Source organism: Argopecten irradians, chromosome 3 (genome assembly GCF_041381155.1).
Source record: "Argopecten irradians isolate NY chromosome 3, Ai_NY, whole genome shotgun sequence".
NCBI classification, from domain to species: domain Eukaryota; kingdom Metazoa; phylum Mollusca; class Bivalvia; order Pectinida; family Pectinidae; genus Argopecten; species Argopecten irradians.
In genome coordinates this window covers 13,557,809-13,579,245 of record NC_091136.1, presented here as the reverse complement: position 1 = coordinate 13,579,245, position 21,437 = coordinate 13,557,809, and the positions used below count along the sequence as shown (strand labels likewise).

The 21,437-nt window shown below is 35.3% G+C and overlaps 2 protein-coding genes across 3 annotated transcripts; one reads left to right on the top strand and one right to left on the bottom strand.

Annotated features, from left to right (window-relative positions):
• Positions 1 to 7,958: 7,958 nt before the first annotated feature.
• LOC138317603 (succinate dehydrogenase cytochrome b560 subunit, mitochondrial-like) lies at positions 7,959 to 12,893 on the bottom strand. Its single transcript, XM_069259383.1, has 6 exons — positions 12,826 to 12,893; positions 12,084 to 12,137; positions 11,621 to 11,722; positions 9,919 to 9,980; positions 9,014 to 9,168; positions 7,959 to 8,665 (listed from the first exon to the last, which is right to left on the bottom strand). The coding sequence occupies exons 1-6, from the start codon at positions 12,870 to 12,872 to the stop codon at positions 8,558 to 8,560; spliced, it is 528 nt and encodes a 175-aa protein (XP_069115484.1). The 5' UTR covers positions 12,873 to 12,893; the 3' UTR covers positions 7,959 to 8,557.
• Positions 12,894 to 12,932: 39 nt separating this feature from the next.
• Positions 12,933 to 20,614, top strand: LOC138317602 (cyclin-dependent kinases regulatory subunit-like). 2 transcript variants are annotated; one of them, XM_069259380.1, is made up of 4 exons: positions 12,933 to 12,990; positions 14,030 to 14,103; positions 14,780 to 14,907; positions 17,043 to 20,614. In XM_069259380.1, the coding sequence occupies exons 2-4, from the start codon at positions 14,045 to 14,047 to the stop codon at positions 17,126 to 17,128; spliced, it is 273 nt and encodes a 90-aa protein (XP_069115481.1). In that variant the 5' UTR covers positions 12,933 to 12,990; positions 14,030 to 14,044; the 3' UTR covers positions 17,129 to 20,614. The 2 variants fall into 2 exon arrangements, with proteins under 2 accessions (XP_069115481.1, XP_069115482.1); XM_069259381.1 differs by having other exon boundaries at positions 12,934 to 13,001.
• The last annotated feature ends 823 nt before the right edge of the window (positions 20,615 to 21,437 follow it).

Below are 21,437 nucleotides of genomic sequence, written 5' to 3'. Positions count from 1 at the left end.
TGGCTTTTTTGTTGTATCGCTCTTCTTTACGTCATATGCTATTAGAATCATATGTTATATTCGATGTGGCCATAATGTTGATGCTAAATATTGCTCCTCATGTTTTGTTCATACATTACTTATGATCTTTAAAAGCAATTTATATTTTACATTTTAATATTATTGTTAATATGTACTTTGTGTCGGTATTTGTATGCCAATATTTCCACACTAAGATCTCATTAATTGTTATTTTGTATGATTTCGTTCATATCACAAATTATCTGTTATATCAATGTTTGTTACTATTTGCAATATCTTCAATATGATACAAAAACTTTTGAGGATGATCGGGTGGTGTAGTGGTTAAGCCACTAGCTTTTCACCTAGCTGGCCGGGGTTCGATCCCCCGTGAAAAGGTTAAGGGTCACCTGCCCGATCACTTGAGTTTTCTCCGGGCACTCCGGTTACCTTCCACGCTAACAGCCCTCGCGCGCTTATAATTGGGCCATCGAGAGTGATTTGCATAAGTTGTATAACTTGTTTCGTAATCGATGTAAAATAAATAAAGTTTATATTTATATTTAAATCTTTTGATAGAACGTCAGCATATTGACTTTTTTCTTTTCAGTGATAGGTAAAACATAAATCATCATCATGATGTCTGTGTCATTTTTTTACCAAAATATCTCTTTTTAAGCCAAGTACCAACAGGTGGTGCACTTTTTAAATCGTTTTCCGTCTGTGGTCGATCTTCGTTAGCAATTCGTCTTATCTTTTTTTACTCAGTAAATACTACAGAAGGGGACTTTCTCAAATTTCATTCATAGTTTTCCTTTTTTAGGTAAGAGTTAAGCATACTCTATTTTTGCAATGATCTGAAAACATCCTGGTCAATCAGGCACCATCCTAGAGGGAATCATTCTCGCTCATTATTGCTCGTACGTTTAGGATATTGCACTAACTAAAGGTTATTGCACTGCGTATGGGTTTTGTGTACTACGTATGGGTTTAGTGCACTACATATAGATTATTACACTATTTATATGTTCTCCTTGGTACGAATTATGTGTATTCTTCGTTTAGTACTGGAAAAGCAGAAAAGTCATATATGATTATATACATCTAGAATTTTGATGAAATTGTTTAGTACATACCCCTATGTAGAAACCAGTTGTGAATAAACATTTTAATAGAAAAAAAAAAAAAAAAAAAAAAAAAAAAGATCTTATTTCATCTTTCTCATAAAAAGGCAAAGCCTCAATGGGATATCTTGTATGCAACGTTTTTTCAAACAATAATGATGAAACACCTTATAATGTGCTACTTAATGTATAACACACAATTTATTTAGTATGAAACATCCATTCTATAGTTAATATGGTTATCGTTGAACCACTGAATGTTATTGTTTTGTAACTATTATGAGTTGTTGTTTCAATTTGTGATATATATAACTTTATCATTCCCTTGATTACAAATCCAATACATTGTGTATTCAATTGGTTTCTCACCTAAAGTAGCATCGTCAACGCTGAGCTTGGAATTTAGCATCCCGTTGTATATTTTATGTTCAACATTTAAATCGTGCAATATTGTAATCTGAGTAAGCGGAAACATGCATTTATGTACCATTTACAGTAAAATTTATTCTAAAACTTTCAATATTGAAGCTGTAATTTTTTACTCCAATTTTGTACCGTAATCGACCTACATTTAACAATGAGAAAAAACCTTAAATAGTCCAAACCGGTCACAATGTCTCATACTAACTAATCTGGGAACATGCACTATTAATACATTTACAAGACGTTCATATATCGTAATTTTGAGAATGTGTGTTACTCATAATCTTTTTATTCTTATAATATTCTCTTATTATTTCAAATACATTTATTTATCTATAAAATTACCATCCCGTTTATAAGAAATGATTCAATGTGAAATTCCACTAATGAATATTTGAAAAACCACATATGAATAATATTTATAAATTCATTATATATTAATATCATAGTACATCATATACGATAAACAATAAAGAATATTCAATGAATAGGGTTATGTTTGATTGGTCCATATTATATACTATGGCATATATTTATAATACATAAAGGTTAATGTCTTCGCAATGTGCTTTACACCGAGTGGTGCCACCGAGCCGACAAGACGCCTAAACCAATTCTCATCATTATAGAATACGTAATGCGGATTTAACATAACGTGAATATCTATGTCTTATTAATATAATAAAAAAGGGTTCGTGTAATAATTCATTATGCTTTTGATGCATGCGCTATCAAAAACTTCATTTCCATATAGACATAGTGCCACGGATTTTTTTTTAAGTTTTTTCAATTTATTTTTAATGCTTGAAGTGAAATTATTTTCAATATTTTTTCTTGAAGTAAATTAGAAGCTCAAATAACACTTAATGGTGGTTGAAGAAAAATACTAAACAGTCCTGCTCCTGTTTGTTTGGTAGCGAAAAAAACATACCATTTGTCAGCGGTGCAATCTAATTAAAATTAGACCTGTAATTTCCGGACCTACTCTAACGTAGAGTATCGTAGTTGAGGTAGCGGAATTACAAGTCTAATTTTAATTAGATTGTCAGCGGTGGAACATCTTCAACATGCGTAACGAAAAGTCAAATGAATTTCGAAGTAATTTATGTGTCTTGTAATGACGTCAGATTATAACGTCAATACAGGTAAGAATTCTTAAAGTCTAAACATCATTCACATCTATCTTGGATCTGACGTTGGATTCATATATCCATCTGAACATCTACATGACGTCATGTGGTCGACGTCCATGTGCCTGCTGGGGCTATCGCATACAAGTTCTAATTTATCATTAGAGGCGTTGGATTCGTACTAACACACGTTTAGTGTAAATTAAAAAGGCAACTTATTAAATATTAATGAATTGAAAGGAAAGGGGTTTAAAACGGAATAGTTCATTTGACGACTACATGGCACAGAAATAGGGATGATAATGTAGAGAAAAAGTCGTCATTTGATATCCGATCTAGTCTGATACCGGTTAGCTAGGCATATACATTTTATATCAGCTTGATTTTAGGCAAAAACTCATCGCAGAATTACAAGACATGCAAAACGTACGGCCCGATTTATCACCGAAAGGAAACAATTATTATTCAATATCATAAAAACGCCACAAACAAATATAAATAAGAACCCGGCTGTTTGTAAAACCTTTTTAATACAGGCATCAGTATATATTATTTATCAACTATCTTCTCTAACCTCTAACATCATTGATTTTTTTTCGATAGTTTTTCTTCTCAGAGATAAATCGCCTGCCTATTTGTGAAATTATCTACTTTTTGACATAAAATATAACTCACTGCCCTCCATTAGTTAACATGAAGGGCAGTGTATATAATTTTTCTGTAAAGTAGATATTTCAAAACCACCGTTAAAACCCTTTTGAATAAACCTAAATGTTCAACTCACTGCGTTTGTAATAGTAATAACTTATTCTAACTGAGTTAAAAAGTGTTTGTTTGACAATGGATTTTGTCCAATATACTATTAAACAGACTGACTGTGCTAATACAGGTATATTCCAAACTTAAACATGTATCAAATCTGTAACTGCGCCATACAATAGCATGTTCTATCTGAAATGCTTGCATGAAATCTATAATTAAGAAACAGTGTTGCATAAAATAACCATGGTTTTCCCATATGTTACATCTGTGGACAATATCCGCAAAATAGAAATAGATAAGCCGTTATTTCCATACCGACCGGGGAGGATTTATTTGGTAGGTAATACATTGTTAGATCAGCATATCAGATTGTTCGTGTCTTTTTTATTAGAAAGATATTTTAATTTCGTGGATGGATATCTCATGAAGCAGTGCTTCCTGTAACACACCAGAGCCTCTATCTGATCATAATGTAAAGTCTAAGTCCAGGACTTTAAATAGGTTTGAAATGTCCTGTTTTATACCATGTGTATTTGTGGTGTGGGCTAGAGTATTCTCCTAGAAACTAGGTCCTCTTATCTGTTACACAACAGACTTTCTCACAACCTACGTTACAAGTCCCCTAAGTCCTGGTGTCAGGGCCAGAGTATCTCGGGCTACACCAACCTCTATCTGTTATAATGTCTAAGTTTGGTGTCAGGGCCAGAGTATCTCGGGCCTACACCAGCAGGCCTCTATCTGTTACAATGTCTAAGTCTCTGGTGACAGGGCCCAGAGTATCTCGGGCTACACCAGACCTCTATCTGTTATAATGTCTAAGTCTGGTGTCAGGGCCAGAGTATCTCGGCTTACACCAGACATCTATCTGTTGCATAATGTCTAAGTCTGGTGTCAGGGCCAGAGTATCTCGGGCTACACCAGACCTCTATCTGTTCATAATGTCTAAGTCTGGTGTCAGGCCAGAGTATCTCAGGCTACACCAGAACCTCTATCTGTCCATAATGTCTAAGTTTGGTGTCAGGCCAGAGTATCCTCGGGCTACAATCAGGCCTCTATCTGTCATAATGTCTAAGTCTGGTGACAGGGCCAGAGTATCTCGGGCTAACACCCAGGCCTCTATCTGTCATTAATGTCTAAGTCTGGTGTCAGGGAGGCAGAGTATCTCAGGCTACACCAGGCCTCTATCTGTTATATTAATGTCTAAGTCTGGTGACAGGGCCAGAGTATCTCAGGGGCTTACACCAGGCAATCTATCTGTCATAATGTCTAAGTGTCCTGGTGTCAGGGACCAGAGTATCTCGGGCTACACTAAGACATCTCTATCTGTCATAATGTCTAAGTCTGGTGTCAGGGCCAGAGTATCTCAGGCCTACACCAGACCTCTATCTGTTATAATGTCTAAGAGTCTAAGTCTGTGTCAGGGCCAGAGTATCTCGGGCTACACCAGAACATCTAATCTGTCATAATGTCTACAGTCTGGTGTCAGGCCGGCAGAGTATCTCGGGCTACACCAGACCTCTATCTGTTCATAATGTCTAAGTCACTGGTGTCAGGGCCAGGAGTATCTCAGGCTACACCAGACCTTTATCTGTCATAATGTCCTAAGTAAGGTCTGGTGTCAGGGCCAGAGTATCTCGGGCTACCACCAGGCCTCTATCTGTCATAATGCGTCTAAGTCTGGTGACAGGGCCAGAGTATACCTCGGGCTACACCAGGCCTCTATCTGTCATAATGTCTAAGTCTCTGGTGACAGGCCAGAGTATCTCAAGGCTACACCAGACCTCTATCTGTTATAATGTCTAAGTCTGGTGTCAGGGCCCAGAGTATTTCGGGCTACACCAGGCCTCTATCTGCTTCATAATGTCATAAGTCTGGTGACTAGGGCCAGAGTATCTCAGGCTTACACCTGAACAACCTATCTGTTATAATGTCCAAGTCTGGGGGGTGTCAGGGCCAGAGTATCTCAGGCTACACCAGACCTCTATCTGTTATAATGTCTAAGTCTGGTGTCAGGGCCAGAGTATCTCGGGCTACACCAGACCTCTATCTGTCATAATGTCTAACGTCTGGTGTCAGGGCCAGAGTATCTCGGGCAACACCAGGCCTCTAATCTGTTATAATGTCTAAGTACACAAAACTGGTGTCAGGGCCAGAGTATCTCGGTCTACAACAAGAAATCTATTCTGTCATAATGTCTAAGTCTGTGACAGGGCCATAAAAAGGAGTATATATCCAGGCTACACCAGGACATCACACTAATCTACTTGGTCTTAGTTTGGTGTTCATGGAGCCAGAGTAATCACTGGGCTACACCAGGCCTCTACTGTCATAATGTCAAGTCTGGTGGACATGGCCAGAGTAATCTCGTCTACACCATCCAATGCGTCATAATGTCTAGTCGTGTCAGGGCCAGAGTAATCTCGGGCGTACACCAGACCTCTAACTGTCCAATAATGTCTAAGTCTGGGTCCCAGGGCCAGAGTATCTCGGGCTACACCAGATATCTAATCTGTCATAATGTCTAAGTCTGGTGACTAGGGCAAGAGTTATCTCGAGCTACCCCCGAACCTCTATCTGTTAATAATGTCTAATTCTGGTGTCCAGGGCCAGAGGTACCTCGGTCCAACACCAGACATAATGTCCAAGTCCGGTGTCAGGGCCAGATATCGCGGGCTACACCAGGCCTCTATCTGTAAAAGTCCCAAGACCCTGGTGTCATGGTGCCAGAGTATACCAGGCTACAACCAGGCATCAATCGGACATAATGTCTAAGTTTGATGTCTGGTGTCAGGCCAGAGTATCTCAGTCTACACCAGACATCTATCTGTCATAATGATCCTAAGTTCCTGGGGTTAGGAGCAAGAGGTATCTCGGGCTACACCAGATATCAGGGGAATCTGATCATAATGTCTAAGTCTGGTGCTCAGGGCAAGAGTCTATCCTCGAACCCAGGAGCCTAATACACAACTGAAGGTTACAAATGTGAGGTGGTGTCAAGGGAGATGTTAGTTAGGAACAAGAACAAGAGGCCCATGGGCCTTAACGGTCATCTGACTATTGGCACAATACAACATAGTCATTTAAAGATTTTAGCCATTTTGACCCCTGTGATCTGGAATGAAGATCAAGGTCATTAAAAAAAAAAACAAAAAAAAAAAAACATCCCAGCATGTCACAGGCCCAATATCAGGTCTCTAGGCCTCTTAGTTATTCACAAAAAAGTTATTTCAAGATTTTAGCCTATTTGACCCCTGTGACCTTGGATAAAGGTCAAGGTCATTGATTTGAACAAACTTGGTAGCTCTTTATCCCGGCAGGTCACAGGCCCAATATCAGGTCTCTGGGCCTCCTAGTTATTCTCAAGAAGTCTTTTAAAGAGTTTAGCCTATTTGACCCCTGTGAGCTTAAATGAAGGTCAATGTCATTCATTTGAACAAACTTGGTAGCCCTTTATCCCAGCGTGCTGCAGGCCCAATATGAGTATCCTGGGCCTTTTGGTTCTTGAGAAGAAGTCGTTTAAAGATTTTAGCTTTTTTGACCCCTGTGACCTTGAATGAAGATCAAGGTCATTCATTTGAACAAACTTGATAGCTCTTCATCCCAGCATGTCAAGGACCCAATATCAGGTCTCTAGGCCTTTTAGTTATTCACAAGAATTTGTGTAAAGATTTTAGCCTATTTGACCCTTGTGAGCTTAAATGGAGGTCAAGGTCATTAATTTGAACAAACTTGGTAGCCCTTCATCCTCGCATGCTGCGGGCCTAATATCAGTACCCTGGGCACTCTGATTCTTGAGGAGAATTCGTTTTTAAGATTTTAGCTTTTTTGACCCCTGTGACCTTGAATGAAGATCAAGGTCATTCATTTGAACAACCTTGATAGCCCTTCATCTCAGCATGCTACATACCCAATATCAGTACCCTGGGCCTTCTGGTTATTGAGAAGAAGTCGTTTAAAGATTTTAGCATTTTTAACCCCTGTGACCTTGAATGAAGATCAAGGTCATTGATTTGAACAAACTTGATAGCCCTTCATCCCAGCATGTTAGGGGCCCAATATCAGGTCTCTAGGCCTCTTAGTTATTCACAAGAAGTTGTTTAAATGGTTTTAGCCTTTTTTACCCCTGTGACCTTGAATGAACTTCAAGGTCATTGATTTGAAAAAACTTGGTAGCCCTTCATCCCATCCTGGGCCTTTTGGTTATCGAGAAGAAGTCGTTTGAATGAAAAGTTTGCGCACGGCGGACGGCGCATGACGATGAACGGTGCATGATGACCTTCAGGTCAGATGACCTAAAAATAATAATGGAGATGAGAAAAGAAGGTATCTAAATCTACGAGGTCAAAGAGCTTCAATGAAATCCATTAATTCTTCAGCTAGCCAGAACACAAGCTCCATACCTCCTCCCTCCCCCCCCCCCTCCCCACTTCCCCATCTTCTGACCAAAACAAAAACGAATAAACCCCTCATCTGGCTAAAGCACAAACTCCATTAAAAGCCCTGTAAAACAAAACCTGAATGAGTCTTCAACTTTTCATTTAATGATTCAGGAAGCAGTATTCACATATAACATTATGATTTGAATATGATCGTTTGTTATGCCTTTTGTACAAAACACACTTTACAATCAAATATATGTACATTTTCCTGTTAAATCAGATGCTTATCAATAGTTTCACCTTAAACATGTCCAGTCTATTAAATCAACTTAAGTTGACCGCACATTATTAAAGATTGAATAAAACTTTCATTGAAAATATATTATTCATTAACTAGTTTGTAAACTTGAAGCTATCTTTGCAGATCTGAAGGTACATTTATTTATAAACAGCATTTGAACAGTACAAAAGCAACTAGGAATGGACTTCTTAAAACAAGGGAGATAACTAGAGTGTGTATTTCCCAGCTTGCTAAGGCATGCATGCATTAACAACTTCTTAGAATGTCCATAATAATATAATTAGATGGCCTTTTTTATATTTAAGTTACTTGATTTTTAATATAACACAAGAAATTCCTTATCTCTAAATAAAATGTCTTAAACATATGTGTGATACCATACGAGATAATATTCCTATCATCTTCTTAGAATGTCCATAATAATATAATTAGAATGTTTCACACCAGATGCACGAGACAAGCTGTGATAATCACTGAGAGAGCCAGTACCACATATCCACTGTTGTAGGTGTCTTTTAAACTGAAACCTTTAGCCCAGTCCCAAGCCTGCAACAACAAAAGTTCATAACATTATGTCACCCCAAGGCCTATGACAACTCGGTCCCATCCTTGATACTCCAAGGATTCCGAACACTTACGATCTCTATACCCCTGAACTATCTCATAGTAAAACTGGAGGCCATAGATCAGAACAGGTAATCTAGTGATCCGAACCCCTGGAGTATCAAGGATGAGTCAGTCCTAGACCCGTGACAACAAGTCTTTTTATTTCATAACCATTAGCCAATTCTATAAACAGCAATTGATCAAAACTTTTCACCTGTTCCTAGACCTTTGGGTCAGATGACCTAAAGAAGATTCTTCATGTTTACAAAGGACAGGTGTGACACTCACCAGATGGCGTATACCGTTGATGTAATGGTAGACGAAGGGAAAAGCCACAATGTATTTACAGGCAATTACAGTTCCAGCACTCAGGTGCACAGCATGTAGGTAGGATGCAAAATCTCCTGGGGCAAACATTAAGCCTGTGGCGACTACAGGGATAGCTGTAAAAACAATAACAAGGGAGATCAATCTTCCAGGACTGGACTAGTAGCGAACGTAACTTTCAAAACCAAAAAAAAAGGGGAGATAATCAAATAACCAACATGTAGCAACCACATGGATCACTCTCAACACAAAATTCAAGGGGGATAATCTCCTTCAGAAAGTACAAATCTGTAGTGATCAGGGGGAATACTAGTATTTTAGGGGGGGGGTGGGGGGAATTTTTATCGAGAAATACCAATCATTAATGTTTGGGGCCACACATAGGTACTGATAGATATGAACACATATAACAAGGGAGATAACCAGTTGGTAAAAACATTTAATATATGATAGAGCAGCAGGAATTAATGTCAAAGAAAGGGCAGACTATTAATACATGTATCTCCCAAGATAATATCAAATTCGAAATTTGTACAGACAGCAGGAATTATTGTCAAAGAAAAGAGATATATATCTTCCCAGTCAACATTGAACCTATAGGGACAGCAGGAATTATTGTCAAAGAAAAGTGGAGATAAATATCTGTATAGTATGAACCATTACAAAACAACTGTGATTGTTTTCATAACATGAAATCATAAGAATATATTATGCTAAAACAAAAACATAAGATATTTTGATCTTTGATCATATCTTCAAAAGAAGAAAAGTATTCCATTAACTTGAGCAAACATGTATATGACCAACCCAAATTTGGTTAAACTCAATATACAGCAATTCAAGTGACTTAGTACATATGTACTCACCAACAGACATAGCAATACCGGTGGCTCTGTGACCCAAAGACAGCATGGAGGTCAGTTGTGGACTAGAAAACAGTAGTGATAACTGAGTGTAAACATCTTATATAACAATATTGATCGCATTTATTCCATAAATTTGTTCACCATTTTTTGACTGCATTAACCTTGTGGTTATTTGTTCTATTCAAATTCATTAATAGATCAAACTTACTATGCTCCAAACAAATCACATCATTATTTGGATGACAAATGATTAGTGAATTCCAGAAAACTCTGATCAGAAAAGGAGGGTTTTATATGAATTACCTCACAGATATTTGAATCAATTTGGTAGTTAATTAACCTAGCAAGCAACAGGCCAGGCTTAAGATTTCCAGACCTAAATTCCACTCCCTCTGAACATCTACATAGGACTAAGGCTTTAGGCTTATATATGGTTTCTGAGTTAATCAGTTATTGGTTTTTGATATAATTGTTCTTTTAAGCATAGATAGAAAATGAAAAGGACCCCACTTTTTTACTGCAAGTCTATGCAAATACATGTAATATACCATATTTTCCCTAATGAGGGCGCCGGCGCAGGTAAATGGCCAAGGGGGAGGGGCGCCATTATTAGAGACCATTTTTAGATGTTTTTTTCTGAAACAGACTATATATAGTCATCTTGCTTTTAGTTTCGTATTTTTCTGAAACTTACTATAACCACCTTAGGTTTTGAAGTCAAGTAAGTATTGAAATTACATAACTATGAAGAAATGTATGCACCAGAAGTATTAAACATTGGTTAAATATGTCTGTTCCACAGAATTTTGGCATTTCATGTTAGCCTGTTTGTTTACCATGCGTACACAAAATGGCGGACGGTGCTTTCAATCGCTTCTTTCGTTTTGTGGCAGATGGGAATTACCGACAAGAGCACACAATAAAATGCTTTAAAATGATAACATTCCTGTTATTTAGGAACCTTTATCATTGATATACAGTAAGTATTCATAAAACCTGTACAGACATCGCTAACATGTTGTTGCCAGTTAGTCTTCATCCATACATGCATGTGGGGCATTCAAGTGACACGTTTTATTTTGAACATGGCGTTCTAGCTGTTTCTATGTGTAAACACTTGGCAAAGATGTCCTAAGTTGCCCAATGCAATAAATTTAGTGCTTATACTAGCTGATCGGATATCTGTTAAGCATCAGATTGATGTGAAACAGTATTTTTTAGCATCTGCAAAGACAAATCGTCACAATCTGGCACAAAAATTGATTTTTTTCAGCAAAAAACTTGGGAGCGTCCTTATTAGAGGCGCTCTTAATAGGGAAAATACGGTAGGTACTATAGGAACCCCATTTTACCTGGAAAGGGACATATTTAGGGAGCACCATCACCCTACGCAAACCCTGGATATATATTGCAATATTAAGATCTTAGCATATTTAACATTGATTAAAAAGATCAGATCAATCGTTTAAAAGAGCTTTGAAGATGTTGACATCAACCCTACATACCAAATACCAGGCCAGCAAAAACATCTTAGTCATTTACCAATGGCATATAAAGAATATGAAGCTGAAGGTCATAAACCTAAAGATACTTTATAATCATTTTATCCAGTAGTACTAGCCAAATAAGAATTACTCTGAAAACTGTCTATACTTATATTCCATGCCTAAAAGTCTAAGACCAAGTTAACTTTTAGCATTACCTATAGATTGATAAATGCGGAGACAATGGTCGGTTCAGCTTTTTGTTTTTTTGCCAGAATTCCTTCATTTCATCATAAGCTTGGGATGATGATGGCTGTACACTGTCAGAAAATATAAACATGTATTATAGCTTCTTCCAACAATAAATGATTAAACAATGAATTTAAGCCCATTTCATGTCTCTCTTACAATGTATTTGCACTTTCAACTTTTAAATATAAAAAAAAATAAACATTCAAATGATACCTTTTATAAATTCCTTCAGACACATGTAATGTTAATTAATTAAATAATATAATATAATTAATTATAATTCTTTTTATTAATTATATACAATTATCAATTCCTTCAAATGTTATAATTCATTTGTTATTTTTTACAATTCATATCCATTACAATCTTATCAAATATATAGGTACAGCAAATACAAATTATGACCTGTTCACATGAAATGCTAAATACCATTTTGTTAGCACCAATCTGTTGTGTCCCAGCAGACCTTTCCTGCCCAAATTTCTGAAAGTAAAGTGGTTTGATAGCAAATTGTTAAAATATTGCAATATAATTAATTTATTACTGACAATTAAATACAAATGTAGTAAATACAACTAATCACATAGATACATAATAGTTCTGTTTACCAAATCACAGCACATATGGCTGAAATACTAAGAAGCCTAGTCTGGGAAATACTGTAGATATCTATATTTATTAAATCGCAAATATAAGTTGTATCAATTATTTGTTTGTATATCATGCATCCCTGTCTAGCGTAAGTACACTCGACAAAGGCAAGTTATGCAACTGGCTGACTAGTAGTAGTGTAAAGTTCTGTGGTTACTGTACGTTACAATCCTCTATTTACATGTACATGTATATGTACATGTAGCTAATGTACATTTATATGTACATGTAGCTACGATCTTCTTCTGAGAGAAAAAATCCATATTAATTACTCAAATTAAAAACGATTAGTATAAATATTAACAATATACTTTTTGGCAAAACCTGGGCCAAGGGCAAATAAAATATGTTAGAAATCGAAATATTTGCATTTCGGAAGATGGTAAATATCTTATCTACTTTAAGCATATAAGCTGTATATAAAAAGTAATGTGTGACCAATGTTTCGATATATGTCATCTCCAGATGACCCTTGAATATATACTTGAACCAAAAACTAATGGATATATTCCCTTTTCACCTTAGTAAGAGCGCCATCTTGGATATAATTTGGAACCCCTCTAACATCAAGAATACATAATAGCTAAAAATCCGAAACTCTCGATCGAACCTCAAATCTCTTGAAATCTCGCGAGAAATTGAGGATTCCAGTCTGAGGCGCCAGAATCAAAACAGTCAACATTAGGTACTTTTTTGGTATGCTACTAGCCCACAATTGAATGCATATAATTAGAATTCAAGCCGAAATCATAAATGTTAACACTGATATTTACAAGTTTTATAATGTAAATGAAATGAGTCTGACCTGTCCGACCAGAAATAGGCGTCCGACCAGAAACCTATTTCTGGTTGGGCCAACGTTACAGGCCCAGTTTCACAAATTTTAATTTTCCCATAGTAACTCATTGCAGATTTTGATGAATTCTCCTGCATTTGAGTAATTATTCAGCTACCCAAATACAGAATTCTGTGAAATGAAACCCATAAAGTTTTAATGTTTTTATCAAAGGAGGTATCATAATATATACTTTGGCTGAAATCACATTCTGCATCAAAAGGAAGCCTGTATTGGCTTGTATAGATGCCTGATTGTCATGGCTCGTTGTGGATGCTGTTGTCCCGTAATTTACATGACACCATGGCTTTCATTTTAATTTAATGGTTATACATGTAATTTACTCTTATGGATGCTACTGTAGATTTTGTTAAGTAATAGGCTATAAGGGTACATAATTTCGCACACACAACAATTTTTATTGATTGTCCTTTAAATGACAGAAAGATGTATTTTGTTGTTTGTAACTTAACCCAGGAGGCTTCTCCCTGTGTTTTTGTCATATTTTGTTAAACTTTTCATGATAAGTTTGTTTTGTAAAACAAAATCGGGATAATATGGCCCATCTCCAGTTAAGGTCCACTTGCGATCCCAAAACAACATCATTATTTGCCGTTATCACATCATCATTGACATGAGTTTCGTGATGTCATAATAACTGGCAGATGGGACTAATCGAAAGTAAATTGTAATTTATTCACTGGTTTTGGGATCTTGAAATTAAACCAGAGTGAATATTAGCAAATAATACAATATATATATATGTTCATACTGCTACATGTACAAAGAACCATTTCATAGAAATGATTGGCTTACGTCTACGATGTATAAAAGTTATTAAACTAAAGCTATGTTGAAATGTTTGCTATATTTTAGATATTAATTTCAGGTGAAGATTATCAAAATGCCTGTGGAACAGATTTCCTACTCAGAGAAATACTTTGATGAACATTTTGAATACAGGTAAATATCAATAATAAAGGAACACATTTTATGTACTGTATATTATAATGTTGACCTAATTAAAGCTTGTCTGCTTGAATTAATTTGCTTTACTTGAAGAAATCAGATGAAGACAGGAATGTGATTCTTGTTTCCAGGCCTAGGGGATTTCTTTAATTTTGATTGCAGGAATGTGATTCTTCTTGTTTCCAGGCCTAGGAGATTTCTTTTGACTGAGCAATTTTCATGTCAGATGTGCTCTGAAACATCACATTATGACCTTTTTAAGCACAAAGGGAAGGGTTTCCTTGCATTAGTCAAGAGATTATAATCTCCCTTTGCTGAACTTTTCAAAATTGAAAAAATATCATTAAAGTTATAGTTTTTATATTTTCCTAATTTTGAAAAACGCCAATGATTTTTTCCCATTTTTCGTTTAGGGTCCTTTTCCCAAAATAGCTGGCAAAAACCCTGCATGTGATCATTCATCTAACAAGATTTGTTTTGATGGTAAATTATATAGTAAATGCATGAAGAGATTATTGAATATACATTCTTAAGAAATTCAAATTGTACAACCAAACTTCTGATTTATTTGTTTTTGACATTTAGCTTTCAAAGTAGATACATATTGTAGCCAGTGAAGTAATGTAATGATTGAAAATGTTGATACATGTACTTTGTTTCAACTTTCAAGGCATGTGATCCTACCACCTGATATTGCGAAACTGGTCCCAAAGAACCACTTGATGACAGAAACAGAGTGGAGAAACATTGGAGTACAGCAGTCTCCAGGCTGGATACACTATATGGTCCACTCACCAGGTAGGCCAATCATCCATTATAGGGTACAGTAGTCTCCAGACTGGATACACTATATGGTCCACTCACCAGGTAGGCCCATCATCCATTATAGGGTACAGTAGTCCGCAGGCTGGATACATTATATGGTCCACTCACCAGGTAGGCCCATCGTCCATATAGGGTACAGTAGTCTGCAGGCTGGATACACTATATGGTCCACTCACAGGTAGGCCCATCATCCATTATAGGGTACTGTAGTCTCCAGGATGGATACACTATCTGGTATATGGTCCATTCACCAGGTAGGCCCATCATCCATTATAGGGTACAGTAGTCTCCAGGCTGGATACATTATATGGTCCACTCACCAGGTAGGCCCATCATCCATTATAGGGTACTGTAGTCTCCAGGCTGGATACACTATATGGTCCACTCACCAGGTAGGCCCATCGTCCATTATAGGGTACAGTAGTCTCCAGGCTTGATACACTATGTGGTCCACTCACCAGTTAGGCCCATCGTCCATTATAGGGTACAGTAGTCTCCAGGCTGGATACACTATATGGTCCACTCACCAGGTACGCCCATCATCCATTATAGGGTACAGTAGTCTCCAGGCTGGATACATTACAGTCAAAATTGCCTTAGCGACCTTCTGAATTCAGCGACCTTCTGTCTTAAACGACCTAAATTATTCCTCCCAGCGAAAATTGCTATATAATCTATCTGTATTAAACGACCGTCTGTCTTATGCGACAAGCGACCATACTTTTAGGATCCAACGACACTCGATGTTCTGTATTTAACGACCCAAATTACACATGCATTTGTCTTCTATTCATATATAAAGCCAAGCCAGTTAACTATCCTGTAGGGCTTCCAACCCAGCCCCATTAAGGCAAGACAAAAGAGCTATCCATATGGCTTGGTTATATACACAAGGTGTTCACTTTGACATAAATTAGCACTTATTCATGCATGAAGTCTCTCGGCTTCGGTACTGATGAGCGAAGCCGTCTGCATGTCTGAGGTGGATATTGCAAGGAAAATGTGCTATTTATTCACGATGCTTATGATGAAAATCAAGAATAATCACTTCCAAAACCAACTAAAATAATGATGAACAATGATTTACTCACAAAAGAACGACATGAATGTAGAAATACTGAAAATGTATCAGTGTAGCTAAGCATGATGGCAGCCATTTTGGGAGATAGTAACAGAGGAGTCGGAAATAGCTGATTTCCGGATTTTTTTTAAATTATTTTTTTTCACACTATTTTTTTTCCATTTTTTATCTATAAAATAAATGAATAAAATGATGAAAGAAAAATTAAAAAAAACATTAAAAATTATTTCTATTTTTTTCTGCTTTTAAATACATTGTAATTTTGTAGCTAATTATGATATATAAGTGGTAGGCCTAAACAAATATTTGTTTTTAGAAATTCTTAATCTTATTCATTAATAAAAACAGAAAGATAAATAAAAAATAAATAGATAATTGAAAAATAAAAGTACCTAAAATTAAATACTGTACATAATTAAAAGATGTATTATATTATGTGATATATTATATATTTAATAATTTCCTATTATTGTGACTGTTTTTAGTACAACAAAACTGTCAAAACATGTCCCACAATATACATTGATACATGTATTTAATTGTTTCGAAAGGGGTGATTCAATTAAGAGACCAACTGTCATATGTGACCTATTTTTCAATCTCCTTTGGAAGGTCTCTTAAAACAATTTTGACTGTATATGGTCCACTCATGGTCACCAAGTAGGCCAATCATCCATTATAGGGTACAGTAGTCTCCAGACTGGATACACTTTATAGGGTACAGTAAAATTGATGTGTTGTCTCCATGTTCAGTGTGTCCAGTTCAATCCGGATTTATTAGCTTCCCGGGTCGACAGTATATAGTAAACAAATCAATGTCTGTGACATATGACTTGTAGTGTTTTCTTTTAAATTCAATATGAAAGAAAATATCATAAACTGACAACAGGTACTCATAGAAATGGTTATGAAATAAAATATGAAGAGTTGATTAGTTTGGATTTTTAATCAATTTGTGCTTTATTGTTCATAACGTGTAAAGAAATGTAAGTCTGTATTGAAATGGCTTTTCTGGTGTCTGTTTCAGAGCCCCATGTGTTGCTGTTTAGGAGACCAGTTCCTCAGACACAGAAAAGCCAGATTGCCCAGTCTATGCCTACCCAGGTCCACTAATATAAGAGATCAACACTATTTATTCCATTGAAGTGAACAACAAGACAGGAAAATAATGGAGTTCAGAGCCCCGAAAAGAAAGTGAATGTTTTAAAGTATTTTCTACAACAACTGTGCAAAAAGGATTTAATAATCTTCAAATATTTTTTTTTTTAGTTTTGCAGAGAAAGGCTTAAACCATATTATCATAGTTATCATTGTGCGCATGTCTCCACACCAAGTTTAATCCCAACAAAATTTGCAATTTGTAAAACATAGATCTTCAATAATTGAGCCTAACAAAAATAAATTTTTCACATACTTCAACTAAAGTAACAATGATAGTGGAGAGACATCATACCCTGCTCCAAGTCCTTTCAGATCGCCCACTCAGACATCCAATTCCAAAAAAGACTAACTGAATACAAATTATCATTGTTAAAAAAAATGATTTTAGTTGGTACTGAGACTAAGGTCAAATTTCGTTTAAGTTAGGTTTAAGTACTTAGTGTACTGTCTATTATGAGTGCTCTGGACTTTTATTACATTATGTATGTAGATACCATTATCACAGACTTTGATATTACTGAATCTCCGTGTTTTTTGTTTATATTATAGTTTAGAGGATAAAATTGTACACAGGTAATGTAAGTTACAGGTGTACATTGTAGTATAAGGTCTGTCATAGTGAATGGACTTAAAAAGGAACAGACCACTGGACTCAAACATGTTCTGTAAAATTGGGTCTACATTTGTGACACTTTTGAATTCAACAACTGCTACAGTTTGTCTGTTCATACATATGATAACATTTGCAACTTGCTTTAGAAGTGAGCTTTCATAGATAGCGGGCAGGTACTTTCTCAGTTAATTTTGTCAATCATTAAAATATTATCTCCTTTATAATATCTTTGTGAAGTGTTTTGATAGACATAATGTGAATATGTCTCATGGACTGTACTCACAGATGAGAACTTTACACAATTTTCTTGTAATCTTCAAATAAACTTCATCAGTGTCATATGTATTAACAACAGTTTCGTAGCAAGTTATAGTTTTCAATGTTGTGTAGTGCTTTAGATGTAATGGTGCTGTTGTGTTGGCCCTCGTACGGCTGTCAGCCACAGTCTCATCTGCTGGAATGGCAAAGAAACTACTAGAATTATGATTTTAATTCATTAGCCACAGTCCAAAATATTTTGGCAGACTTATAGTGCTTTATAGTACCTGAAACCAAAATAAGATTTGTAATGTAATTATATAATTAGCATCATCTACAGATCTTGTTCAAAAGTGATGCCTAAGTGGATGATAGAGTTTCTCTACCGACCAGAAGTCTGACTGATTAAAGATGCTCCACCGTCGACAGAGCATAAATGATATATTCATCATTTGAACAATAATTTGTGTTCAATCGTGTATATATATACCTAAATAACACAAAAATATTATGTGATAATTTATTTCGCCTTTGGTGCATGCGCAATCAGTACTTTATTCCATATAGGATATAGTGCCACAGATTTTTTTCGGGATGCAATTAATTATATTTCTTATTTTAAACTTTGATTAAAATTAGAAGCTCAATCTTTTCAATGGTGGTAATGGTGTAAAGTAAGTAACTTTTTTAACAGGAGAAAAATACTAAATCGTCTGCTCCTGTTTTTGAAAGTGCAAAAATACAATTGGTCAGCGATGGAGCATCTTTAATGTGTGTGTACAAGTATATATATTGATGTTATAAATGTTGTTATTAACAGATATATTCCATATATAATAGTTTTATGTTATGACTTCTTGCAGTAGCCCATGTTTCATTCAACACCATTTGTTAACTAGTCACATTGTATTTCTCACAAAAATATCTGCTTTATACTATTATCAGAAACGCTAATATACATAGAAATTTGAAACTTATTCTTTTCGTTGCTGATGGCAGAGGGATCTCCGGTTAATAGGCATTTTGCTTGGTTAATTTCTTTAAATGTATTCACTAAAAGGCCCACTACCTTTCCGAAATAAAAATTAAAAGTTTCTTAAAAATAATAATAACTCAAAAATATATACATCAATGGCTTAAGATGCTGTTACAACACCAAACAAATGCAAGATTTCCTGCATAATCTATGTTAACAGTGAAGATTCATGTTGCTATTTTACTGCTGGCGCAGCGATACTCAACTACAAGGGTTATGAAAATTAATTAATTTATTTAAATTGTTCAGAAGGTAATGATCAGTGTAGTATTAACCATAAGCATTGGCTCTACAATATTATCAATACCGTTTTATATTACCATTTTAAAAATCAAAAGCCGCTTCATAAAAGTAGTGGGTCTTTCAACATATATCATGGTCTGATATGACCAGTTTCTCCGATTCATTTTTATTGATATTATTTTTGAAAGCATAAATATAAGCATTTTGACTCGCACCATCTGAAACATTATTGAACTATTGTAACATGTCAAAGTTACCCACTCCTGTATTTAACTATTTAGGAGAAGGGGAGAACAAACCTAGGCACAGGGAACATCTGCTGTTAGTAAAAAGAGCGGAGTTGCCAATCTCTCTAAATGTTTCTGGTTTTAAGATAATTAAGAATTCAGTTGTTATGGGATATTTCAGTCAATCTTCACAGATGAGTATACTGATGGTATATTGTGTGTGATATAGCTGTAGTAATTAAGAATTCAGTTATGGGATATTTCAATCAATCTTCACAGATGAGTATACTGATGGTATATTGTGTGTGATATAGCTGTAGTAATTAAGAATTCAGTTATGGGATATTTCAATCAATCTTCACAGATGAGTATACTTATGGTATATTGTGTGTGATATAGCTGTAGTTGTTGTGATGCTTTGCTTGGGGTAACAGATTGATCAAACGTGTAAAACCATTTTAAATGACCACTGGAAATTAGAATTAGCAGTTGTGAATTCTTTTCAAAGTCACTTTATTAGTCAATTGATTCACTTATTTAGACATTGTTATTTTTTACATGTTTATTTTACCTGTAAATGTTGATAATCTGTTATCAATAGATATTGAGAAATCTGTAACCTGTACAGTAAGAACTAACCAAACCCGATCCACTACATTAAGTTTTTGTTGTGTTAGATAAATATTCATTTTTTACTTGTGTTTTTATGTGGTGCAATTTTGGTTTTTACTACATACATCCATACTCATTCTGTTATTGTTTTTGTATGGTTTTTTTTTTATCAAGATCCATTTTAGTTTTTGCATTTCAAACAATGACAGAATTGGTAAATAGGGTTCTGTTTAAAACAGTTGTCCTTATGAGTGTTATGAATAAAGAATTCTTACAATTTTAAACCATGTGTAAATTTAGCATTTGTAGTTATAAATACATTTCTTTGAAAAATGCAAAAGATGCTTCCGCTCATGTAAAAGACGACTTTCTTAAGATTGTTAATTGAAAGCTAACAATCCTCATTGTTTGTAAACTATTATTTGTCAATAAAGTAGATATATCATGAATTTGGATTTGTGTTATATATCTTAATCAATAGTGTTTGCTGGGCTTTGGCAGAATCTTCTCCATTTCAGACCGCCATGTTTAACCTTCAGGTTACGCAACGAGTGGTTGTTGGCTATGGACATTTTTTCCACATGAGTGACTTTTTGTCAAGTTACAAAAAAAAACTAGCTTTAAAAATAACTTAAGAATATATTACATATTCAACAACCACGAGTCATGTGACCTGTTTCTACCACAATTATGATCTGCGTTTAGCCGATAGAAATACGACGAGGATAAATAACACCGTCTACTATGGTAGAAATAACCAGTTAATCAAACTCTTATGCCAATACTTGATATATCTTTATTGTGAAAATATTTTCTTTGATTGAAAATATGTGACTTACTGGAAACATATTGAATGTGCTTCAATCATTTACCAAACAGTTTCAAATGAAAGTTTCGAAAGTAGTATAATCCCGAAGAATGGAAAGTTTTAGCTGCATATTCTGTGGGCAGTCTAAATCTTAGATGTTGGTTAAGAAAGAAAATAAAAGGCAATTTTGTCTTTCTTTCGTCTGATAGTTCGTAGTTTATATACACTATTTTAATTCTACTAGGCTTTACGTCACTAGCACACATTACACAATTCTTATCTTTTGAAAAAATTTTGGCGCGATTCAAATCTCTTCACTTAGTACATCAACAGAACTTTGGACTTGTAAATAAAATAATGAATATTTTTGCATTATTCAAATGTTTGGTTTCATGACATTGAAGTATAATCTTTTCGTTGATACATATTTAACGATTTTGACACTCAGCCTGTAAACTGCTGAT

What these genes read in the sequence shown, in the direction of transcription:
- LOC138317602 (XM_069259380.1), top strand. Translation starts at nt 14,045, where the DNA reads ATGCCTGTGGAACAGATTTCCTACTCAGAGAAATACTTTGATGAACAT. An exon ending in GATGAACATTTTGAATACAG is followed by an intron (nt 14,104 to 14,779) that starts GTAAATATCAAT and finishes TCAACTTTCAAG; the next exon opens with GCATGTGATCCTACCACCTG. An exon ending in CTATATGGTCCACTCACCAG is followed by an intron (nt 14,908 to 17,042) that starts GTAGGCCAATCA and finishes TGTCTGTTTCAG; the next exon opens with AGCCCCATGTGTTGCTGTTT.
- LOC138317603 (XM_069259383.1), bottom strand. Translation starts at nt 12,872, where the DNA reads ATGTTAGAGGGGTTCCAAATTATATCCAAGATGGCGCTCTTACTAAG. An exon ending in CGGTATTGCTATGTCTGTTG is followed by an intron (nt 9,169 to 9,918) that starts GTGAGTACATAT and finishes TTGTTTTTACAG; the next exon opens with CTATCCCTGTAGTCGCCACA. An exon ending in TCAACGGTATACGCCATCTG is followed by an intron (nt 8,666 to 9,013) that starts GTGAGTGTCACA and finishes TTGTTGTTGCAG; the next exon opens with GCTTGGGACTGGGCTAAAGG.